The following is a 21,075-nucleotide window of genomic DNA, read 5'->3' on the forward strand; positions in this document are numbered from 1 at the left end:
TAGAGTACAAAGGAAGGACCAGCCAGGCAGTAAATACATTGCTAAACTAAGCTTTCAGATGTTTGTGGAGACTGCAAACTCCTGTTCCAAACCCCAGCCCTGATTCACAACACTGCTGTGCTGTGAAGTAACTGGGCTCTTCGAGGGGTGTCACAGGAGAAAAGAATGCTCTGGTTCAACTCGCTGCTGCTGCTGCTGTCCACGCTCCTGTTTTTATTTAGTTACTCTAGCTGGAAAGCTTCAGTGAGGTGTGCGGGAGCCTTCTGATCATCTCTATGTGGGTCCTGAGAGGCACTGGCATTAAACAAACTCCTGTGCAATTGAAAACAAGTGGCATTGAAGGGCAGAGGTAATTGAGAGCGTTGATTTAGAAACACGTGAATTAGTAGTTGTCGCATTTGCAGTAGTAGCAATGTTAAGTCTACAGCTTTTTATTGTGATTCATTTTATGAAACGGTTAGTTAAAATGCAGCAGTTTTTTTTTTCTCCTAAAGGTTTTTCAAACCATTTCCCACTTGCAACTAAATTCCATTTTCAAGTTCTTTTTGTTACTTGCTCAACTGATAGTGACAGTGGGATGAAACCCAAACAGAGGCTCACAGAGCCAGAGGCGTACCTGTTTTGAGTGTGTGAGTGAGTGTTGTTTCTTCTGGGGAGTGGTATTTTCCACATGTTTCTTCTTTCAATTACAAATCAGATAATAACTACCCAGCACTGCAACAGCCTGCCCAAGTTGGCACATGCCATCTCTTGTTTTGAATTCCGGAAGCTTCTGCCTTTGATTGGGGTTGGATTGTTAACAAAACCTCAAAAAGAACAAGAATGAGAACGAAAACAAACTGTTCTTTTTCAGTTTTGTATCTGTACCTCATACAGCCAAGTGACGAATTACAGAGTTATCTTTCAAGCACGAGATAATGAGTAAAAAGTGTAATCTGACAGCATTTAAAAACCGCCCAACCTATGAGGACCTCGTTTCATCCATACTATCAATGACAAGATCAGCCTTCCAGTGCCAATCACAAACTCGTCCCTGCTCAAGACTCCCGTTCTGTAAACTCTGTTTGGTAAACTCAGTGGCATTGCTGCCTTACGAAGATAGGAGCTGAAACTGTGTACTACAGTAGCTGTGAAAAAAAAACTATTCTGCCATTTACTGTTTGTCTCCACTCGTGCCTTCGATAACTTTGAGATGTCACTGCTTGGGGTGTAGTCTTTCGTACTAGGTTTCGCGAGCGTTAACACTCAGTGTGTGTGTTTATTTTTGTGTTGTCCAGAAGGAAGCTCTTTCAGAAAGGAGCTACTAGTTGTGGAAAGATGTCAGTGTGAAATCATTTGATGAAACGCACTTGGCTGGGTCTGCAGTTGGTTTTGCGGGGAAACCCAGTGGGGAACAGATTGGCCTTTATTTCCAGAACAGGAAAAAAAACTGTTGTCTGTCTGTCATCTCCCTCACTGCAAAAGAAAACACAGTGCCATTTTCCCCCTGTCATGGCCATTTTGTTTCAGAGGAATAAAGAGGGAATTGTGCTTCTCAGCGTACTGAAGGTTTGTGTTTATGTGCTTGAGAGAGAGAGCGTGTGTGACTCTCACAGGCCTACGTTGTCATTGTTTTGGACACAAATTAGAATTAAATGAGCCATTTTAATTACTTTGTTAGCAAAATTGGTGGTACTGCCTGGAATAAACCGCAAAAGCCTTAGGACATGGTGGAAGTTCACTATTTTTACGAAGCACCCAAGTGTCAGTCTCATTTGCTGACTAACAGAACACTCCATTCAGTGCTGGAGAGATCTGTATTCCGAAGCCCCTGGAGATCTGAGGGCCAGTCATTTAACATAGAGCACAGAGAGCTTTGGGGATCCCATAGCTAGGTGATTCCTTTGAGAGAACTCTTTACTGGCACGCTGAGAAGCATCAGATTGATGCAACAGCATGCCTTCTTTGGAATCGGATCCAGTTTAGGGACACACTCCCATCTCCCAGCGCTCTTGTCTAGAATGGTGCTTGGAGTAGAGGTGCTGAGTTAATTAACCTGGACTTGCTCCATATACCAGAACCCCAGCATGATATGTTGATGTAGCAGCTTGATATTACAACGTGAATCTAAACTGTGCCTGAGTGGTTTGTAGAAGATACTCTGCAATGTGTGGCGCTTTCCAGCATTGTTTTTATGTTTGCAGGTATTACAAAAGCCATAAAACTTGTGGAAAAAGACCAGGAGGGGAATTTACTCCTCCGCTGAATTTACTCCCGCGCTCTACTCCTAGTAAAAATGTACAATTTAAAACTTCACCCCCAGCAAAGCAACCGGTCTTTAATAATAGCTACCCTATAAAAAAAAAAAAAACAACATATAATCACTTCCTCTCCATGACACCTTGTTCCGTACCATAGGAAAACAAAGCCCTCCAGATATAAAGACAGCAACACGCATAGTTTGTAGCTGTGTGAAAATCTGTCTAAACTTCTGATCTCACACTTCTTGAGTCAAACCATATTATGGCCTGCTAGCCTTGGGGGATTTAAACATTTTTTTCATTGCCGTCATGCTCTTGTAAAACAAGTAATATAACCTCGTTGTTATATCAGAATGCTTCAGCATTGTACACATTTACATGCTCTTGCCTCAAGGGCTTCACATATCTTCAGGCACATGCCATAGATGCCCAGCAGTCGTCGTCCACCCGCCCATATAAATATTAAGGAGCTCATGGAGGTTGAAGAGGGTTTAAAGCTGGCCCAAGACCTGCTGCTCCAAAGATGCTGTGATATATGGGCCAGCAAATAAAACACTGAGTAACATGAAGCCACAGCTGAATTCAATTCCAGGCGATGCAGGGGTGTTAACAAGGCTGGATGATCCGTTCAGCTCACTTGCTGACAAATCTTCAGAGTTTTTTTTTTTGTTTGTTTTTCTCAGTGGAAGCACTGCGTGCTAGCCAGGTCTGGTCCCAGGGTCAGCAGAGCTGTAACAGACTGATGGCCAGGCCAGCTCCACAGAGAGTTTGAGAGCCGCTTCGCTGACCACAGACTCAGAGCCCCTCTAGGCTTGCATATTGTGGTCCCTTTGAGACTCGCCTAACCTCTGGGAAGGAATCTGCTGTTTATTTAAATGTGTTTTTATGCAAAAGCTTGCGGGAAGCCTATATAAATCAACTGATTTGCATGATGTCATGGTTAATGAAGTCATGCTCTCCAGACCTTTCTAATCGGTTTGGAGAGAGAGGATGGAATAATGCCCACACTCCCACTGAGCTGTATATATATTGCCACTTTTTAAGCAATATAACCTGTAATCTGTATCCACCTTTTAAATTCCAGTTTGAATGTGAGGGTCCTGCCTTGGTTAAGTGGAATATGAGAGAGGGAGCCAGAGATCCAGAGAAGGGGGCAAAAGGCAGGAGCCGAAAGAGGAGAGGAAGCGATTGGGAGTGAAAAGGCGGCGTTTGTTGGAATGTTTAGACGGGAAGCACTGAGCCGAGAAGTTGTGTTTTTTGTTTGCTCAAAGGAGAGGAAGTGGGGTGCTATCTATCACACTCCCAGGTGAGCTGACTGTGAGCAGGGAGACAGGAACACTGATATGCTATCTCTCTGAGCGCTGGCAGCCTGTTGCACTGCTGCATTGTGTTAGCAAGGACAGAGTATAGATGCACATCTGATAGCATCTGAAATGTGTGCTTGACTGCAGTGAAAGTGCAAGGAAATCAATGCAACAAGCTACTGCAGCATGAGTGCTTATTCTACTTCAAATAGTCCTCTCAAATTGGAGATGTTACACAATGTACATTTTTGTCCAAAACTCTCATTTAAACTGCTTTTGTTTTTGCCGATTAAGATTTGTTACCAATCCTGCACTAGACCGTACCAAAATGATATTGCTGAGCAATAGAACCTGGCAGGCTGCTCAGTGAATTCAACCCCCTCTGACACCCGTGAGGGTTGTTCTAGAACTATCACATAGTACCAGTCTTCTAGAATCCTAGCTGGTAGCAACATCTACGTTTTGTGTCTCTGCAGACATGCTGGTAATATATGCAGTGTAAAGCTGAGGGAACATGGAGCCACCTTGTGGCTTGGAACTTGGTTTCAGGAGACTAGATTTCAGGCCACTGCATAGCACACAAGGGGAGACTTGGGGTTTGATACAGGAAAGTTGCCTGTATTCTTCTGGAACCAGGTTTCAAGCCACTGTTCTAGAAAGCATGTCTTTTTTTTTTAGTTTTTGTTGTTTTTTTTTTTTTTAGTTTGTCCTTGAAGGTAGAATTAAGGGATTGCAGGGTTGTTTTTTTTATTGGTTTAAAAAGCCCCAGTGCGTCTCATAGCAGTCCTGCTGTCATTCAATTTCCAGGAAACACCGCGGCAGACCCTCTCTACCCGGCAATAGCATCGCCTTGCTGCCTGACTGATCAGTAAGCTGGTAATGCAATAAAGAGGAAGCAGCGGTGTGCCCCCCTCCCCGCAGTGATCCTATTAGCCATCCAGCCAGCCTGCCTCTCAGCTGATCTGCTCATGGAATCAGGACACAGAGCTCAGATCCGCTCGCCTCGTCAGTGCCAGAGGAAGACGATCACCCGGGTTAATTAAGCACAGTGCTGAACAGCACCACTGGATTTCTGTGCACAGCGTATATTAAAATACATGGCATTTGGAAAAGTACACAGTGCTGCAGACACATAATCAAGGAGCCTAGTTCACAATTGAGAGTAGCCCAGCATCACTGCCCTGGACTACAGCCCATGCAGAACCAGTTCACAAATGAAATGGGTTTTTAGTAACCCTTGTAAAAATACCCTGGAACAACACGTAGCAATGCAGCCTGTTTCTACTATGAACTCTCAATTACTGTGGTTAACCAGGTTTTTTTTTTTTTTCTTTGCCAGAGTTTCAGTGATTTTTGCTAGTGTTTTTGTCATGCCTTCATTAAACTTTCACTGTGATTCAATACCCTTTGCTATGTTTTTAACCACAGTTTACTGCAGTAAACTTCTATAAATCCACCAATGAGGACCACAGAATAATTGTTAACTTAACTGTTTTTATAAATAAAAATATGGTGCAAATTGTCCTTTTTTTTATGGATCAGAAGCCTGCTAAACCTAACCCATCATCTGCAATCAAGCGGTCCTGGGAGACCCCTTTAAGGGCGTTTTCAGTAGCTCTTGAGCTCCACCTAGTGGAAGGAAGTAGAACTCAAGCTTTGTGTTTCTGTGAATCAGTCTTCACAGGTAATGCACTTCAGTTTGTCCCGCTGTTTGAATGAAGATCAGATCTGCAACCTTAACAGAGACTAGGTGAGCCTGCGGTCCGTGGTTACTGTGTCACAAGGCACGCCATTGTTTAATCTGCCGTCTGCTGTCTTGCCAGTTGGAGCAGGAGCTAACCCTATCTCCCAGCGCTAAAAGAGTGTGGCTTGATTGTATCAGGTTGTGGAGTGCACAGGAGGCTTGGGGAGGCACTCCTGGGCTTTGTGTCCAGCAGACAGTATGTACATGTCAAACAGACACTTCAGCACTTCGCAATGGGATTGTTTCCCACAGAAGATGCACATGTACACTAAATACACTAGAACGGCGCACACAGCCTGCACTCCAAAGATCTGAACACACACAACAGACATGTGTCCTGAGCAGAGCTTTCAGTGTGAGATGTGCTGAATCAAAGCCACTATTTGTACAGAGACTGCCGTGGCTGCTGTAACTGTGTCTGCATGCAAGGATTGGCATGTCAACAAGTACTATGTTGTTAAAAGACCCGTGCTTGAGCGGCTCAGCGAACAGATATCTATATATAGGTTTGGCATTGAAGGGCTTTGTAACGATTGGAAAGGAAAGGGTTACAATGTGGCTGCGTTGAATAAAAATAATCAAATGAATCCTCATTTCCATTTTGTTTAATCTCACAGAGTTTGGTTTTTACACGGTACATGCTGACATTATGAACCTCCAGAGAGGTGATCTGCTCTTTCTTTTTTTAAAGGAAGCGAGCCGCTGCTGCTGCTGCTTTATATTTTGTTAGTTTATATTAATTACCTGGGGTTCAGAGAATTGATGGCCTTTACAAAATGACATGTCAAGTAATTACCGTTCAGCCCAGCTCTCTCTATTGCAGCGGGCTCTCCAAACAGCCACAGTGAGGCCTGTCAGGGCTGTTACTCAGCGCCTTTCAAAGGCTGAGACTGGCCCTCAAGAACACAAACAAATGATCTTGGACAATATAAACTGAACGGTTTTCAGTCCAATTAAATTCCCTTGGTTTGTCAGATATCGACACCCACTTTTATTTATCTTAATATTGATACTAAAACGGTGGTAACAAAAAATAATTTGTAACATGTAGACTTTGACGAGAAAGACTTTCAGTGGAAACGCTTGTCTCGGAATGTATTGCTGAGTTTCCTTCAGCATTTTTGATAGCAGAGCTAGGCTGAGGGGTGAGTGTGGCTGAAGAGACGATCACAGTGCTGAGAGCCGGGGGGGTGCAGGAGTCGTTGTCTCGACCCCCAGCTGAGGAGGGTGCCACCCTCTCTAACCGAACCCCCCCCCCCCTCCCCGTTTGGGGTTGTTATCCAATTACCCTGATATGCAGCCATTCACTGTGGCTAATTGGATTAGGGTCATTATAAAGGGATTAGGGCTGGAATTATACAGCAGAATAACAACGAAACAGCCTGCAGCAGCCTGGAGTCACTCACTCAGGAAATGTGATTTTGTAAAGAAAGTGTTTCGCCGTCCTCCATGTGTTCCTGTGGATACATTGCTGGCTGCCATGCCATGGAAGGAGCAATTGCACATTCTGATCTTCTACCACTGGATTATGTTTCTGGGCTCTAACCTCTCACCCACACTGCCTCTCAGATCCAACCTCTTCCCCTCATTGCCATCCCAGTCTCTGAACTCTCAGCACTGAGCTACATGGCCTGCTAGTTTCTCAACACAAACTGAGAATCCCTCTCACGCCACACAGCTTCCCGTTTGTACATTTTTAACAAAATGATTTTTTTTCTTTTTTTTTTTAAATTCATGTTCCTGCCCTTGATTAGAGCGGGAGGTTTTGTTCAGACAGTTGTAAATGTATCCAAGATTCAAAGCGCACTGCAGGAGGCCAGCAGAGATGCTTGATGTGGTTCTATGTGGTGGTGGGGTGGGGGGTGGTGTAAAGATACCTTTAACCCCCAAAGCTCAGAGATCCCCACATCAAGGGTCTTTCTCTCCAGGCACCCTGGTGAGACAGCTGAGGCACAGGGAACAGTTTAGCGGCTTTGTTTGGAGAGACTGCACATTGACAGAGCTCAGCATGTAACAGTCCATTGCACTAGTGTGTAGTGTGTGGGCTTCATTAAGCATCTGCTCCTGGCCTTGTGCATGCTGGTTCAATTTGCAGAAGCTCTTTTTTGAGTGGAGTGCTGAGCTGCAGGGTGGAAGGCAGTGGGTTTGAGTAGCTCAGTGATTAGAGAAAGTGCTGGGCTGCAGAGTGGAAGGCAGTGGGTTTGAGTAGCTCAGTGATTAGAGAAAGTGCTGGGCTGCAGTGTGGAAGGCAGTGGGTTTGAGTAGCTCAGTGATTAGAGAAAGTGCTGGGCTGCAGTGGAAGGTATTGGATTTCAGTAGTTCAGTGACTGGACCTCTTGAAATGGAGACTTGCAAGCCTGTGCTGCCTTGCCTGCTTCTGCAATGTATCGGTCACGTCTGCCCTGACTTCCTCCCCAGATATCTCACCCTCGGCAACCATCTCTTTTGCACCGAGTAATTGCTGCTCAGAGTTAATCGGGCCTCCATCAGTGAGGCTTTAGGTTTCCATAGAAACATGTCATGGTGCTGAGATGAATTCAAAGTGTGTCCTTGCTACCCTTGTAATCTTTTGAAATGGTCTTTATTGTCGCAGAGGGCCCCTGATGTAAGTAGACGCAAACAGCAGGCCAGACACAGACCGCAATGTCAGCTGCTTCATGTCCTCTCAAGACCAGTCTGAGAGATGTGGAGAAGCAGCAGCCTCTAGCATTTCAGGGTTTGTGTTGCCCATTCATATAGCTAACATCATAGCTGGAGTTCACTTTACATTTCCAGTTAGATACATCTCTGTACTGGGCTTGGCTTACAGACAAACAGACAGAGAGACAGACCGACCGACCGACTGACTGACCAGTTCAGTCACTCACTGTATAAAATCGTTCAGTTCATTACTAAGATGAATTGGTATCTTTTAAAAAAATATCTTTGTTTGCTCTGTGCAGAACAAAAAAACCCTTTGTAGCGCTTATCAAATATCCCTTTTTTTATGCAGAAAAAACGTTTTACCTTTGTATTTCTATATTGCTGTATTGTGTAGATATATATATATATATATATATATATATATATATATATATATATATATATATATATATATATATATATATATATATATATATATATATATATATATATTTAAACTCATCTAAATTTGCTCGACATTTTTTGGGGCCGGAGCCAAAAAGGCTTTTATAACCATAAAGCTTATGGATCGGGATAAATCACATTAAGCTGTCCAGTTTAATTAAAGTATCGACAAAACATAATAGACACTTATAAGGGGAGTACTATATACTATATATATATATATATCCATGCATAATTTCCATGCACTTGGGCTTTCATTGTGAGGGAATGCTGTGAGAGATTCAGCGGACAGCGTGGGCCTCCCAGGGGAGCATCAGAGCCCATTTACTGATGATTTAGTGGCAGCCTCTTTCTTTAAAACATGGGCCTGTCTAATGAACAGAGCCCTGCCAGCTCATGGGATGATCAATAGTGCAATATTTGTATTCATAAAGCAGAGAGTTAATTAAATCGAGTCTGTGGGGTAAATGGAAGACACTAAGTAAGGGCGGAAAGTTAAATGGCTTTAACAGCATGCAAAGCAATCCCACTGTGCTGAGGGTGCCAGTGTAACGCTGGTGCTTTCATGCTATCTTTAACAGCATACAAAGCAATCCCACTGTGCTGAGGATGCCAGTGTAACGCTGGTGATTTCATGCTATCTTTAACAGCATGCAAAGCAATCCCACTGTGCTGAGGATGCCAGTGTAACGCTGGTGCTTTCATGCTATCTTTAACAGCATGCAAAGCAATCCCACTGTGCTGAGGATGCCAGTGTAACGCTGGTGCTTTCATGCTATCTTTAACAGCATGCAAAGCAATCCCACTGTGCTGAGGATGCCAGTGTAACGCTGGTGCTTTCATGCTATCTTTAACAGCATGCAAAGCAATCCCACTGTGCTGAGGGTGCCAGTGTAACGCTGGTGCTTTCATGCTATCTTTAACAGCATGCAAAGCAATCCCACTGTGCTGAGGATGCCAGTGTAACACTGGTGCTTTCATGCTATCTTTAACAGCATGCAAAGCAATCCCACTGTGCTGAGGATGCCTGCGTAACATTTCATTTTATCTTAAACAGCATGCAAAGCAAGTTTTTCCTGTTTCATTTCTGTACTGCTTTTTTTTTTTGAGAGGGACAGAGGTACCCGGTTCAAATCCTAGCTCACCCACTGACTTGCTGTGTGACCCTGAGCAAGTCACTTAACCTCCTTGTGCTGTGTACTTTGGATGAGACGTTGTTGTAAGTGACCTTGCAGCTGATGCATAGTTCACACACCGTAGTCTTGCATCTTGTAAAGCGCTTTGTGATGGTAGCTCCAGCATGGCGCAGGGTTGGGTTATAACACTGATCAATGATATTAAAGTTCTGGTCAGTTTGAATCACGCCTGTCGAGGAAAATTGCTTCTGAATTTAAGTGGACGCTAATGGCTGGAACACAAAGCATAACATAAAGGACAAGAGTGAGCCATGATCAGACTGCACTGACAGATAGTGTATGCTGTGGGGGAGCCAGCAGCTCTACCTTTCCCAGCAAGCCGTGTCAATACTGTCCAGCCAGGGATTCATATTTCCTTATGAAGTGTTGTGTAGTGACCACAAGTTACCAGAAACAGAGCGTGCGTGTGTGTGTCTCTGTGTACGTGTGTGCGTGTCTGTGTGCATGTGTCTGCGTGTCTGTCTATCTTTTGCTTGGGGAGCGTTCTTTTACTTGTATCAGTAATATGTTTTAGTGTTGCCTGGTTGTCTGGTCACAGGAGGCATTAATGGAATCAATAGAGAGGATGGCATGGAGATTTATAGCAGCCGTCCTGTGAGTCACAGAAAGGAGAGTGAAAGGAAAATAAAATGAATACAATTTACAAGCAGATTGTCACTGACATGAGAGTGATGCACTCCCTTGGCTTTGGAGCAGCTTTGTGTTCATGTAGGATGGTGAGTGAGTGAGTGTGGGGTGGGTGTCTGTCTGTCTGCATGTTTGTGTAAGCGCATACGTCTCTTTATCTGATAGTATTATTCCTTGTTTGTTTATAGTCTCCTTTACCTTCAGGGGATAAATAGACAGCCATGGTAACATGTTGGAGTCGTTGGAAACCAACAAAGACTGTACCTTTTGAACATGCCTTGTTTTATATCAGTGATTTATTCATCTATCATTGTACATTTTTACCTGTGAAATATGGTTTGAGCAAGCAAGAAACATGAGACGGGTCTAGTTCCAGTGCCCTGGGTTAAATAGGCACTTCTTATTCAAGTCATCTTTTCACCAGATTGCACAAAACACTCATGGATGTAGGTTTTGCATGTGTCTCATTTCTCCTAGACCCCAGTTGAAATAGTTATGGAATGGGAGGTGGTGGCGAGGTAACTTGCATTTAGGGTTCAAGTGCCGGGTTTCTGTGCTCTTGTACATTAGAATACACAACACGCCTCCTTTTTTGATACCATGCTTTGTTTTACTGCTAGAATCTGTTCATGCGTGAAAAATGTGTTTTTCAAAAAAAGCTGTCACCCGTCCTAGTTTATGAGTTTTTTTTTTTTTTTGACGACCCCCTCCAGATGATAGAGCATAAAGCATGTCTGCCATCTCGAAGCGCTTCTATGAAGACAGATACAAACTCCAGAGGAATAACAGAGCCTCGTAAAGCATCACCTTTCTCTGCAGTTTGTGCAAGGCATCTGGAGCGCTCAATTGCAATTAATTAAACTAAAGCAAGGCAAATGAAAAGCTTTGATAAAAAAAAAACACAAATACGTGGAACAAAAAGTGGGCACGTCGTCCTCTGTTAGTCCCCCGGTTTTTCACGCAGGCCATCAAAGCCAGCGTGGGCTCTTTGAAGAGCTAGTTGATGGGCACATGTTTGCAAGCTTCCACATGCCCCTCATTATCATTCAGACTGTGCTGTCACACCACAGCCACTGAAAAGTACACGCGTGATGGTGCTCATTGAAAACTGTCCAGTTTGTATTTGTATTTTCTGTATAACAGACAGAAATGTAAATGAATACGTTCCAGTAATTAAAAACAGTGAATATTAAACAAAGAAGTTTGCTATCTGTGATTTGTATTTTCATCCTTTGATTGTGTTTTGAATGCTGTGTACAGTATGTGCTTGGCGGTTGGAGGTTATGAGCCAGCAATAGTCTGAACATCATGGGACAGTAAAAAATGCTTGTAAGCTAATAAATTCAGCAAAATTCTTGATTTGCTCCCAAAAAAGCACTTTATTTTTTGTGAGAAGCAAGAGCCTTTTAATAACCCTATTGTGTATAATGCAGTAAGACAGCCACTGGCAGACCCTGTAAATATGTCATAGTAGCGAGTGACTGAGTTGTGTTCAGCTGCCTGGTATTTGGATCCATGCCTGTAGTTTTGTCACTTGTGTTGAGGTCACGGAGGTTAACACAGTTATTAATAATCCCTCCTCATTGTTTGTAACCGGTCTGGTTGAGAGAGGCAGTCTGTGGCTACAGTAAAGATATTCCATTTCCAATTATTATTTTCTCTCCCTGATGTAATTGTATTCTGGTTTTTATAAATTACGTTTACAAGCAAGCATTTACAAACAAAACAGGTTTAATAAGATGAAGCAAAACCGTTAAGACATTACGATGTGTGCCTCAGTGAAAAAAAGCAATAAGGGTGTACCGCTGTTACAGTTTCATCCTGTTTTAAGTGTTTCAAGCCTTGCAAAAACATCTAGTGTTTCTGAGCTCCTTAACTATGAAGAGCTAATCTCATGAACAGCGACACCCTTGTTCCTGAATTCTGTTTTCTCTGTTTTTTTTTATTCTGCAGGGACCTGAGTGAGAACCAGATCCAGGCTGTGCCTCGCAAGGCTTTCCGTGGGATCACCAACGTCAAGAACCTGTGAGTATCACACTGGGATCCTTCAGCGTCCTATACTTCGTGGCAGAGAGGGACGTAGCACCAAGGGCAGAGCTCGGGGCTGGAGCTGAGGGACTGAAGGGTACTGAGATCTAGAGCTGAGGGAGGAAGAGGTAGGGAAGCACTGTGACCTCGTGGATGAGGGACTTGGGGGCAGTGTGACCTCATGGTTACAGATAACATGGCAAGCCTAGTAATGATAAGGATTGGGAATGAATATGGCTAAGGAAGCATGTATCTATGAGGCTGGAGCTTAGATCTCTATCCTAAGGGTTTGAGATGAGGACTGGCAGGGAGTCTGGCCCAGTAGTTACAGCTGAAGAATGAGAGGTGGTGTATCTTGTCGATTCAAGTGCTGGATTGCTGTTTGCCCTCTTGATTGTAGATGTAGAATACAGTAAAAACCTACCCGCTCCATTCCATCCACTGCTGGGAAGCAAACAACACATCTCGCCTGGCGTGTTCTCGGGAAGCAATTTCTTCAAAATGAAGACGAGGTTACATGAATGTTTAATAAGTTTGGCTCCCTCGTCTGAAACAAATAAATAAACTCTGCATTCCATAAAGCTGTTTTATCCAAAAACAAGTCCTCTGGAGACTGGTAATTTCGAAATAATTAATAACATGTTCTGGAATGTATTTGTTAATGGATCATATTCCTGTCTTTGTAGTTAAAAGAATAAAATAAAATGAATTATTCTGTACAGTGCGTTTTCCCCTCCCGTTGTTTCTTTACAATGTTCCCTTACATTCTGGGCTGAGATTTTTTTATTGCCCTGCAGATCGTGCCAGCTGTGGTTGTGTGTTTGAATTATTCACCCCTCCTGTCCTGTAGGAATGGGGCTGAGAACCTCACAAATTGTATCACTTTCAGGCCCCAAGCAAAGGCTGTGTCGGTGAGAAAGGTCACGGCTGAATCTCCAGTTGTGTCAAATATCGAATTGAGTGTGTTCTGTGTTCCTTTGTATCATTTATGTTCATCGCATATCTACTGCTGTCTGTCTGTCTACTGTGAATGCTGCCTCTTAGGCCAGGTTTTAAAGCAATATTCCCAACACTCACTTGTAGAGCAGGGAGAATAGCACAGATTCTAGTAACTTTTTTTGATGGTTGATTCTATTGTAAAGGCTTGCAAGCTCTGACATTTTAATTCCCTAAATACATTTCTGTGTGGCGGCTTCAGGATTCATGCTGGCAGTTTTTGGCTCCGGAGAAACAGTGATCTTATTTGGGAATTACTCCCTGTCTGGAGTGTGTCTGTTTTAGGTTAAGACAATATTTGCATTTGTACTACAGTCATGTGCAAGGCTGCATCCAACCCCCACCGTCCTTACCACCACCACCATCAACTCAGGACATATCAGTCAGCATCAGATGGCTCTCAGACAGTACCCCTGACCCTTGGAAAAAGAATTTCTGGACGGCAGACACATCCGTTCTTCTCCTGATAGTGCTGAGCCTCTCAGATGAGCTGTGAGGTATCCACTGTGTCTGTTCCAATGCAAACAGGCTGCTTAACCCTGTGCATGCCAAGAGGACACTGCATTGCAATAACAGCACATTGACGTGAGTTGCAACACATCGTCAGAATGAGGCACTGGAAATGTCTTTTTTGTGGCTTTAACTTTTACTGTGGTTAGATGTGTTTTTTGCAGTTCCTTGATGCTATCCCTGCTTTACCATGTTTGCCTGTAGTTTATCATGTATTCTCCGTGCTTTGTTTTGATAGTATTTTATGGTGGTATAACCCAGTATGCCTTTTAGAGAGTGTTTCCCAGTTGCTACCCAATAGAGCAGTGTTTAATCCGAGGATTAATGCTGTGCCTGTACGTTTGAATGTGGTGTGCTTGGTGCTGGCTGCTATAGTTTATGGTTCCCCACACAACGGAATGAGCAGCCTCTCGATCCGAGATCAATCTCCTGGCTGCAGCAGGTTTTAGTGATTTGATTACAAGACTGCTGTTTTATGGAATGTAATCAGAAAAACTAAAGGGTGACTGACACTGAATTGAGAATTGTTGGCTTCGCTGTTGGGTGCATTGCTCGTGCTCTGCACTCCTAGCAGCTTCTCTGAAACATTGGTAAGATTATCATTCCGTGTCTGTTAGATCCCGTTCTGATCCTGGGAAGCGTTGAATCATGCTGCACCTATTCTCTGGTCAGCGAGGGGATTGCAGAGTGAAGACGGTGCAACAGGGTTATTATACTGGCCTTTTAGGGTCCAGATTATCAAGGTGTATTGATGGGCCATGACTGACTATAAACACTCTGCTGAATTTGAGATCAGGAGAGTGGATGTCTCCAGCATTGTCACTCTGATGGGTTTAGAGGCACTGCATTTATCTCAAATAAACGCAGGGGACCAAAGCTGGAGACATTTTTGACCTTGCCCAATGTTTTTAAGGCTTGTTAAGGTGACACCAAGGTGTAAATGAAGTAATGGGAGAGTCAGATAGAGCAGCAAGGCAGCAGGTGTCTGATACCCATTTAGAGCTTTCAGAGGGGCCGTATATCACGGAGAGGTGATGGCAGGTTTAATTACTCCTGCCCACCATCACCAGCACATCAGGACCGTTACTGTGGGCTTACCGATTTTATCATTTGCTTCATTACGTTTAATGTAATTCTTTTTGCGCAGAGTTATTCTTCTGCTTCAGTGTGGGTAACTGGGCTGCTATGTGTGCGAAACAACAGCCCTGAGCCATGGAATTCAAACCTGGCCCCATGAGAAGAATAAACTCTGTAAACAGCAGCCACTCCCTCCCCGTCGCAGTGGCTCTGTCTCTGGCTCGGATAGACTCTGTAAACAGCAGCCACTCCCTCCCCGTCGCAGCGGCTCTATCTCCGGCTCGGATAGACTCTGTAAACAGGAGCCACTCCCTCCCCGTCCCAGCGGCTCTATCTCCGGCTCGGATAGACTCTGTAAACAGCAGCCACTCCCTCCCCGTCGCAGCGGCTCTGTCTCTGGCTCGGATAGACTGTAAACAGCAGCCACTCCCTCCCCGTCGCACCGGCTCTGTCTCTGGCTCGGATAGACTCTGTAAACAGCAGCCACTCCCTCCCCGTCCCAGCGGCTCTGTCTCCGGCTCGGATAGACTCTGTAAACAGGAGCCACTCCCTCCCCGTCCCAGCGGCTCTGTCTCCAGCTTGGCCCCGCCTGCTCGTGAGGTTTCTTTTTTACTGCGGAAGCGAAGAGAACCTCTGGCTTTGCAGCTTCCCCACAGGCAAGGATGATGGAGGGAAAGGAGTATGATGTCCTCCAGAGTTTAAGTCTTAAAATTGGTCTGCCAAGCTGTGTGATTCAATTATGTTTTATTTAGTTATAATGTTGATTTTGTATCTGTGTGTCTATCTATCTATCTATCTATCTATCTATCTATCTATCTATCTATCTATCTATCTATCTATCTGTTGTATAGAGGAACTTTACAGTATGCTGCAAACAAAGTCTCTTCCAAGCAGAATTTCTAAATCAAGTCTCCCAGCTTTACTTAATGGAAGCTCTGCGTAGGTGCCAGGACAGGCATCGTAATATGCTGATGAAATCCTTCGTGAGTCACAGCGCAAGCTTTTGAGTTTTGATCTAATAACTTTCAGTCTGCACCTGGGTATTCCTAGAAGCTCTCGTGAAAAGGAGTTGAGATCTTGCTGAGGGAATCCGGCTGCTTGGTTTCCAGTGAGCTCCCTGTCTGGGCGTCCTTGTGATTGCCTCTCTGCAGTTGCAGTCATAAGACTCGTAAACAGCCCTGCAGCTTCACGCTACCTTGCTCAAAATGATCGACGAGAGGCGCAGTCACTCAGTGTTTATGAGCAGGTTACAGGAAAGGATGGTTGTTGCAGGTGGCAGTCAAGGTTTTTAAAGGCTTTAGCCGTTATCAATTCACACATCAAGCCATCATTCCTCAAGCATCCTGCTCCTGCAGAGGTACCATGTGCCAGTCGGTCAAACATCCACTGGCACAAGCTCTCCACTACACAACTAGTGGATCCAGGTAGCTTAGCTGGGAAGCCCACTCCATTTCCAAAGCTAGATTTCAGGGAGACTCACCCCATCACTAGGCAGGATTTCACCAGAGCTGGGAGTTAAACCTCATGACTTTATAAACTCCCTGTCCACTGTCACCCTTCACTGACAAACCTCAAACTAGCCTGCAGGACCAGTCTTGTAAAAACATTTGTGGAACTGCAGTGAATGTAATAACACCAGTATTTCTGACCTGTCCCCCTGTGCATTGAGCTATCCCCTATCACACCAGCAACCCAGACTCCTATACCTCCAGCTTTCCAGGCAGCTGTTAAAAAACATGATGCAAATGAAGAAAGTCTCAATCTCTCTCTCTCTCTCTCTCTCTCTCTCTCTCTCTCTCTCTCTCTCTCTCTCTCTCTCTCTCTCTCTCTCTCTTTCTCTCTGTCACTCTCCTCAGAAATAACAATCGCGTTGAGTTTACTGTGTTATCTTCCTGAGTTGCGTCACCCCCAGCATAAAAAGTATACTCAAGCGAGACAGATTGCAAATGTAATACCGATTTATTTTTTTATTAATTTTATTTATTTTGTTTTGTTTTTTTTGGTGCCGTTTGCCCAGTTGGTTTAGAATGAGGCTGGGGCTGACCCAGTGCGGCTGCCTTCACCTCAGAAACAGCCATCAACTGGAAATTACTTTCACGATCACTAAATAAAATAGCCGTAGTTGGAAATCAAATTAGCCAGCCAGATGTGAAAGCCCGCCCGCGATTGCAGGGACATTAATTCGCATAAGGCCCCCCAGGATAAACGAATTAGGAACACAATGCAAACACTCAGCTTGTATGTCCTGCCTGCATGTGTGTGTGTGTGGGGTGAGTGGGGGTGGGGGTATGTAGGCCTAAGAAGAAGGAAACAAATTGGAAGACGAATAACTGCTGTGAGTCTGGGAGGGCACTTCTATGACCTCCAATGATTTAGACACCCTCTTCTTTAATGAAATTGTTTCAGTGACAGAGCCAGTAAAAGCTTGTAATGGATTGGATGCTCTAATGTAATGAAATTACTCCCTTTCTGTCTTTAAAAAAAAGAAGAGAGGGAGAGAGAGAGGGGAAGGGAGGGGGAGATAGGGAGGGAGAGAGACAGAGAAAATGCAGTTAATATTTACAGAGAGCTGACAGCTGGAGTGGGCTGTGAGCTAGCCATCCTCATGCTCACTCTCTGTCTCACAGCGACCAGGGGGAAGGAAGGGATGGGCTGCAGTCAGGAAGACCACACTAGCCCGTTTTGGGCTGGGCTGGGCTGGGCTGGGCTGAGCTGGGCTTGCGGCTGGCTTAGGTGAAACCATGACAACCATTCTCCCTTCGTTCTGTATGACCCAGTGTTCTTACTCCTGTCTCTCCTTCACAGGCAACTGGACAGCAACCGCATCAGCTGCATCGAAGATGGTGCCTTCAGAGCCCTGCGAGACTTGGAGATTCTGTGAGTGAACACTGACTGTTGTTCCTTCGTTCGTTTGTTTGACTTTTAATAAGAATGTTTGTTTTAGTTCTTGTTGTGCATTTTGGAGATTTTAAAAGTCTTGTTTTAGTCAGGGGAGTCCCGATTTAAAAAAAACAAACATTTTAAATGAAAAAAATTATAATAAAAACTAAATTGCATTCTTTCTTAAAAAATAGTATAGTCCGGTTTTAAAACGAGGGTAGGTGCTGGTGTAACCATAAGCGCACTGTATAAAATACTTTGAAGGATTTCTATAGTACTGCCAAAGAAGTAAGACTTCCAAATGTAATCTTTTTGTCTTAGCATGTTTAAAAAGGTGCCAGACACTTTTTTGCAGCAATGGAGAAGGTCAAGGTAACTAGACGTGAAATAATGCTGCAATTGCTTTTCAGTTTGGATGTGCGATTCCAGAAGTGTGTGCATGTGAGTGTATATGGGATGGTGTTTTTGGCTCAGTTGGTCACCCTTACTACCCCTCAAGCCACCCTACCACCAGCACCCCTCTATCTACAGCTGCATAGAGAGTATCCCATGAATGCTTTCGAGAGGTCTGCTTGATTAACCTGTACTGACACAACTGGAGGGGTATGTGGTCATTTATTATGACATTGATCAGATATTTATAAAGACGTAATCTGTTTGCCTGTTTAACATGTGAACTGTCTCCTAGTGCGCCAATAACATGGATGCATTTCCATATGGAATATATAACAAAACAGCCTGAATAACTGCATATAGAATTCCAGAAGATGACTCTGATGTGGGAAACAGGCAGGGTTCAAGGGGTAAAACCTTGAGGAAGCAGAACCTACTGATAATATACAGCAAGTAATGTAGAATGTGCGCAGTCTTTATTGCACACGCCTAGTTCATCAAGAAAATAAGTATTTCTGCAATTGTAACGAGTAAGGAGTCTTTAGGGTTTTAATTGATTTGTGAATGCTTCAGATATTCACTTTCACTTTGTGCACAACTATCTAGATCATCTGGAGCACTGACTGTAATCTGGTGTCACTTCATCACTCTAGGGAGTGTTCAGAGGGAAAGTTCAGAGGGTCTATGAGGGTTCCCGGGCATCAAGACTGGCATTAGAATAGATTAGGTTAATACTCCAAGCTCAAAGGAGTCGATGGAGGTAATGGAAGTTAATGAAAATAACACAAATTAGGAAGCCGTGTATTTTAAACCGATAGTAATGTGTGCGTGGGATTGCAGTTGTGAGTGAAAGACTCGCAGAAGAATCGATTGTGCCCTCGGGGGTACACTATGCTAACAAGGGGGCTAGCCTGGGGGGTACACTGCCTTTCTTCATTCCTTCCTGCCATTGTGTGATCTTTTAAAATGAGCTGAAAAAGCACGGCCGGTCTCATACACTGCTTATAGAAGCGCGTTCTTCAAGAGAGCGGCATCTCTTGCGGAATTCTAGGGACTGTTTTGAAATTCAGTTGAGGGCGTGGGTGCCTTGTGGCCGTCGCAGTCTTGGATTTGCAGGGGCACTTCATTGCAAACCGGCAGACACAAGGAGGACGGACGAGTGATTGTGAAGCAGCGCAAAGCACATTCAGCCATTGACTCTGCTGTTGGAGAGGCGATGGGGACCCCCAACATTACAGCATGGGCATCCTGCTGTGCCCCTCTGCCCTCTAGTGTTCAGAGAGAGGAAGGACAAGCAGATTTTACATCAATGCGGATAACAGCGCCTTATGGTCTTACAATGAAACAAAGAAGTAGCGCCCCCCGTTTCCTCAGCCTGCTCGGTCCTGTCTTGGGGTATAGTATCAGTTCAGTTCTGTAGGTCGGGGCGGGGTGGGGGTACCCTTACAAAACGTTACCCTGGTATATGTAGAGAATAATAGATGGGCTTCAGTGAGTTACAGGAAAGTAATAAAATAATTCCATCTCAGGTTTATGTGATGTTATAAACTATGAGACTGTCAGGTTTATAAACAGAAACCCGAGGTGGAATTACTTTCCTTTAACTCGCTGAAGCCCATCTGTTATTTTTTATAATACATGGATATTACCTGTGATAAAAGTAAAGACAATAAACCGGAATAAACCGGTTTTAAAGTTCAAATTGCAAGTGAATTTAATGAATAATAATAACGTAAATTAAGTCATTATTAAAGAATCTTAAACATAATTTTCTTTTTGATAATTCAGGAACGGTGAATTAAACTGGGTAGATAATGAACCGCAAAAAATAACGTATTTTTAAGGAAAAGGTGTTTCAATGGGGTGTGCTTTTTATTAAATTTTTTTGTCTCTGTCAGAGTTGAAGATTATTTGTTACCATGCTGTAGCAATGCGTCTATGACTGGCTATTGCGTTACAGCACTCTTCAGCACATAGTTCAGCATTACCATGCTGTAGCAATGTTTCCCTGTGACTATTGCGATGATTTTTGTATTTTTTAATTTGTAATTATTTAAACTGTGATTCTTAAGGTCAATAGTTTATACCATACTTAACAAATTAAATTATAAGTTTTTACAGGCTACCTTTCGATGCAAGGAAATACGTTTCCTTTTTTTTCGCAAAAAGGATCCTGAATATTGTTTAGGAAAATATACTTGATTTATAACAGCTACACAACAATAATCAAGTACTTCAACTTCAGTGTAGAGCACTTTTAAGTAAAATCATGTTTAATCCAAAAGTAAACCTGTTGTGTACTTCAGACAGTCTCGTTACATTCTCTCATGGACGCTTCAGCTGCAATCCCTGAAGCCTGTTTGACATACAGATCACCCACTGGGCTGCTGTACAGTACGGGTGCTGTTTCTCTCAAGAGGGAAAGAGATGTGTGTGTGTGTGTGTGTGTATGCTGTGTGACACACACATGTACACACAACATGACAACACAGTGTGTGTGTGTATGCTGTGTGTGTGTGTGTGTGTGTGTGTGTGTATGCACTGTGTGTGTGTGTGTGTATGTACTTTGTGTGTGTGTGCACTGTGTGTGTGTGTGTGTGTGTGTGTATGCACTGTGTGTGTGTGTGTGTGTGTGTGTGTGCACTGTGTGTGTGTGTGTGTGTGTGTGTGTGTGTGTGTAGTGTGTGTGTGTGTGTGTGTGTGTGTGTGTGTGTGTGTGTGTTGTGTGTGTGTGTACTTTGTGTGTGTGTGTGTGTTGTGTGTGTGTGCATGTCACTGTAGTGTGTGTGTGGGTATGCACTTTTGTTACACATGCACTGGTGTTGTGTGTTGTGTGTGTGTGTGTGTGGTGTGTGTGTGTGGTGTGTGTGTGTATGCACTGTGTGTGAGTGAGGGTATTACGTGCACACAAACGGCCTGTAGTGGTGTATGTACTGTGTGTGGTATGTACTTTTGATGTGTGTGTCTGTGTGTGGTGCAACAAACCCGTGTTG

General features: G+C 43.9%; 1 protein-coding gene across 3 annotated transcripts in view; it reads left to right on the forward strand.

Moving 5' to 3' along the window:
• Positions 1–21,075, forward strand: part of LOC121324005 (slit homolog 3 protein-like) — a 104,945-nt gene that overhangs the window by 47,418 nt on the left and 36,452 nt on the right. For all 3 annotated transcript variants that reach the window (XM_041265372.1, XM_041265373.1, XM_041265374.1), the window contains exons 5-6: positions 12,152–12,223; positions 17,615–17,686. In XM_041265372.1, the coding sequence (XP_041121306.1) occupies positions 12,152–12,223; positions 17,615–17,686 (144 nt within the window). The remainder of the gene's footprint in view (positions 1–12,151; positions 12,224–17,614; positions 17,687–21,075) is intronic.

The sequence above is a fragment of the Polyodon spathula genome, chromosome 12 (genome assembly GCF_017654505.1).
Source record: "Polyodon spathula isolate WHYD16114869_AA chromosome 12, ASM1765450v1, whole genome shotgun sequence".
Lineage (NCBI taxonomy): Eukaryota > Metazoa > Chordata > Actinopteri > Acipenseriformes > Polyodontidae > Polyodon > Polyodon spathula.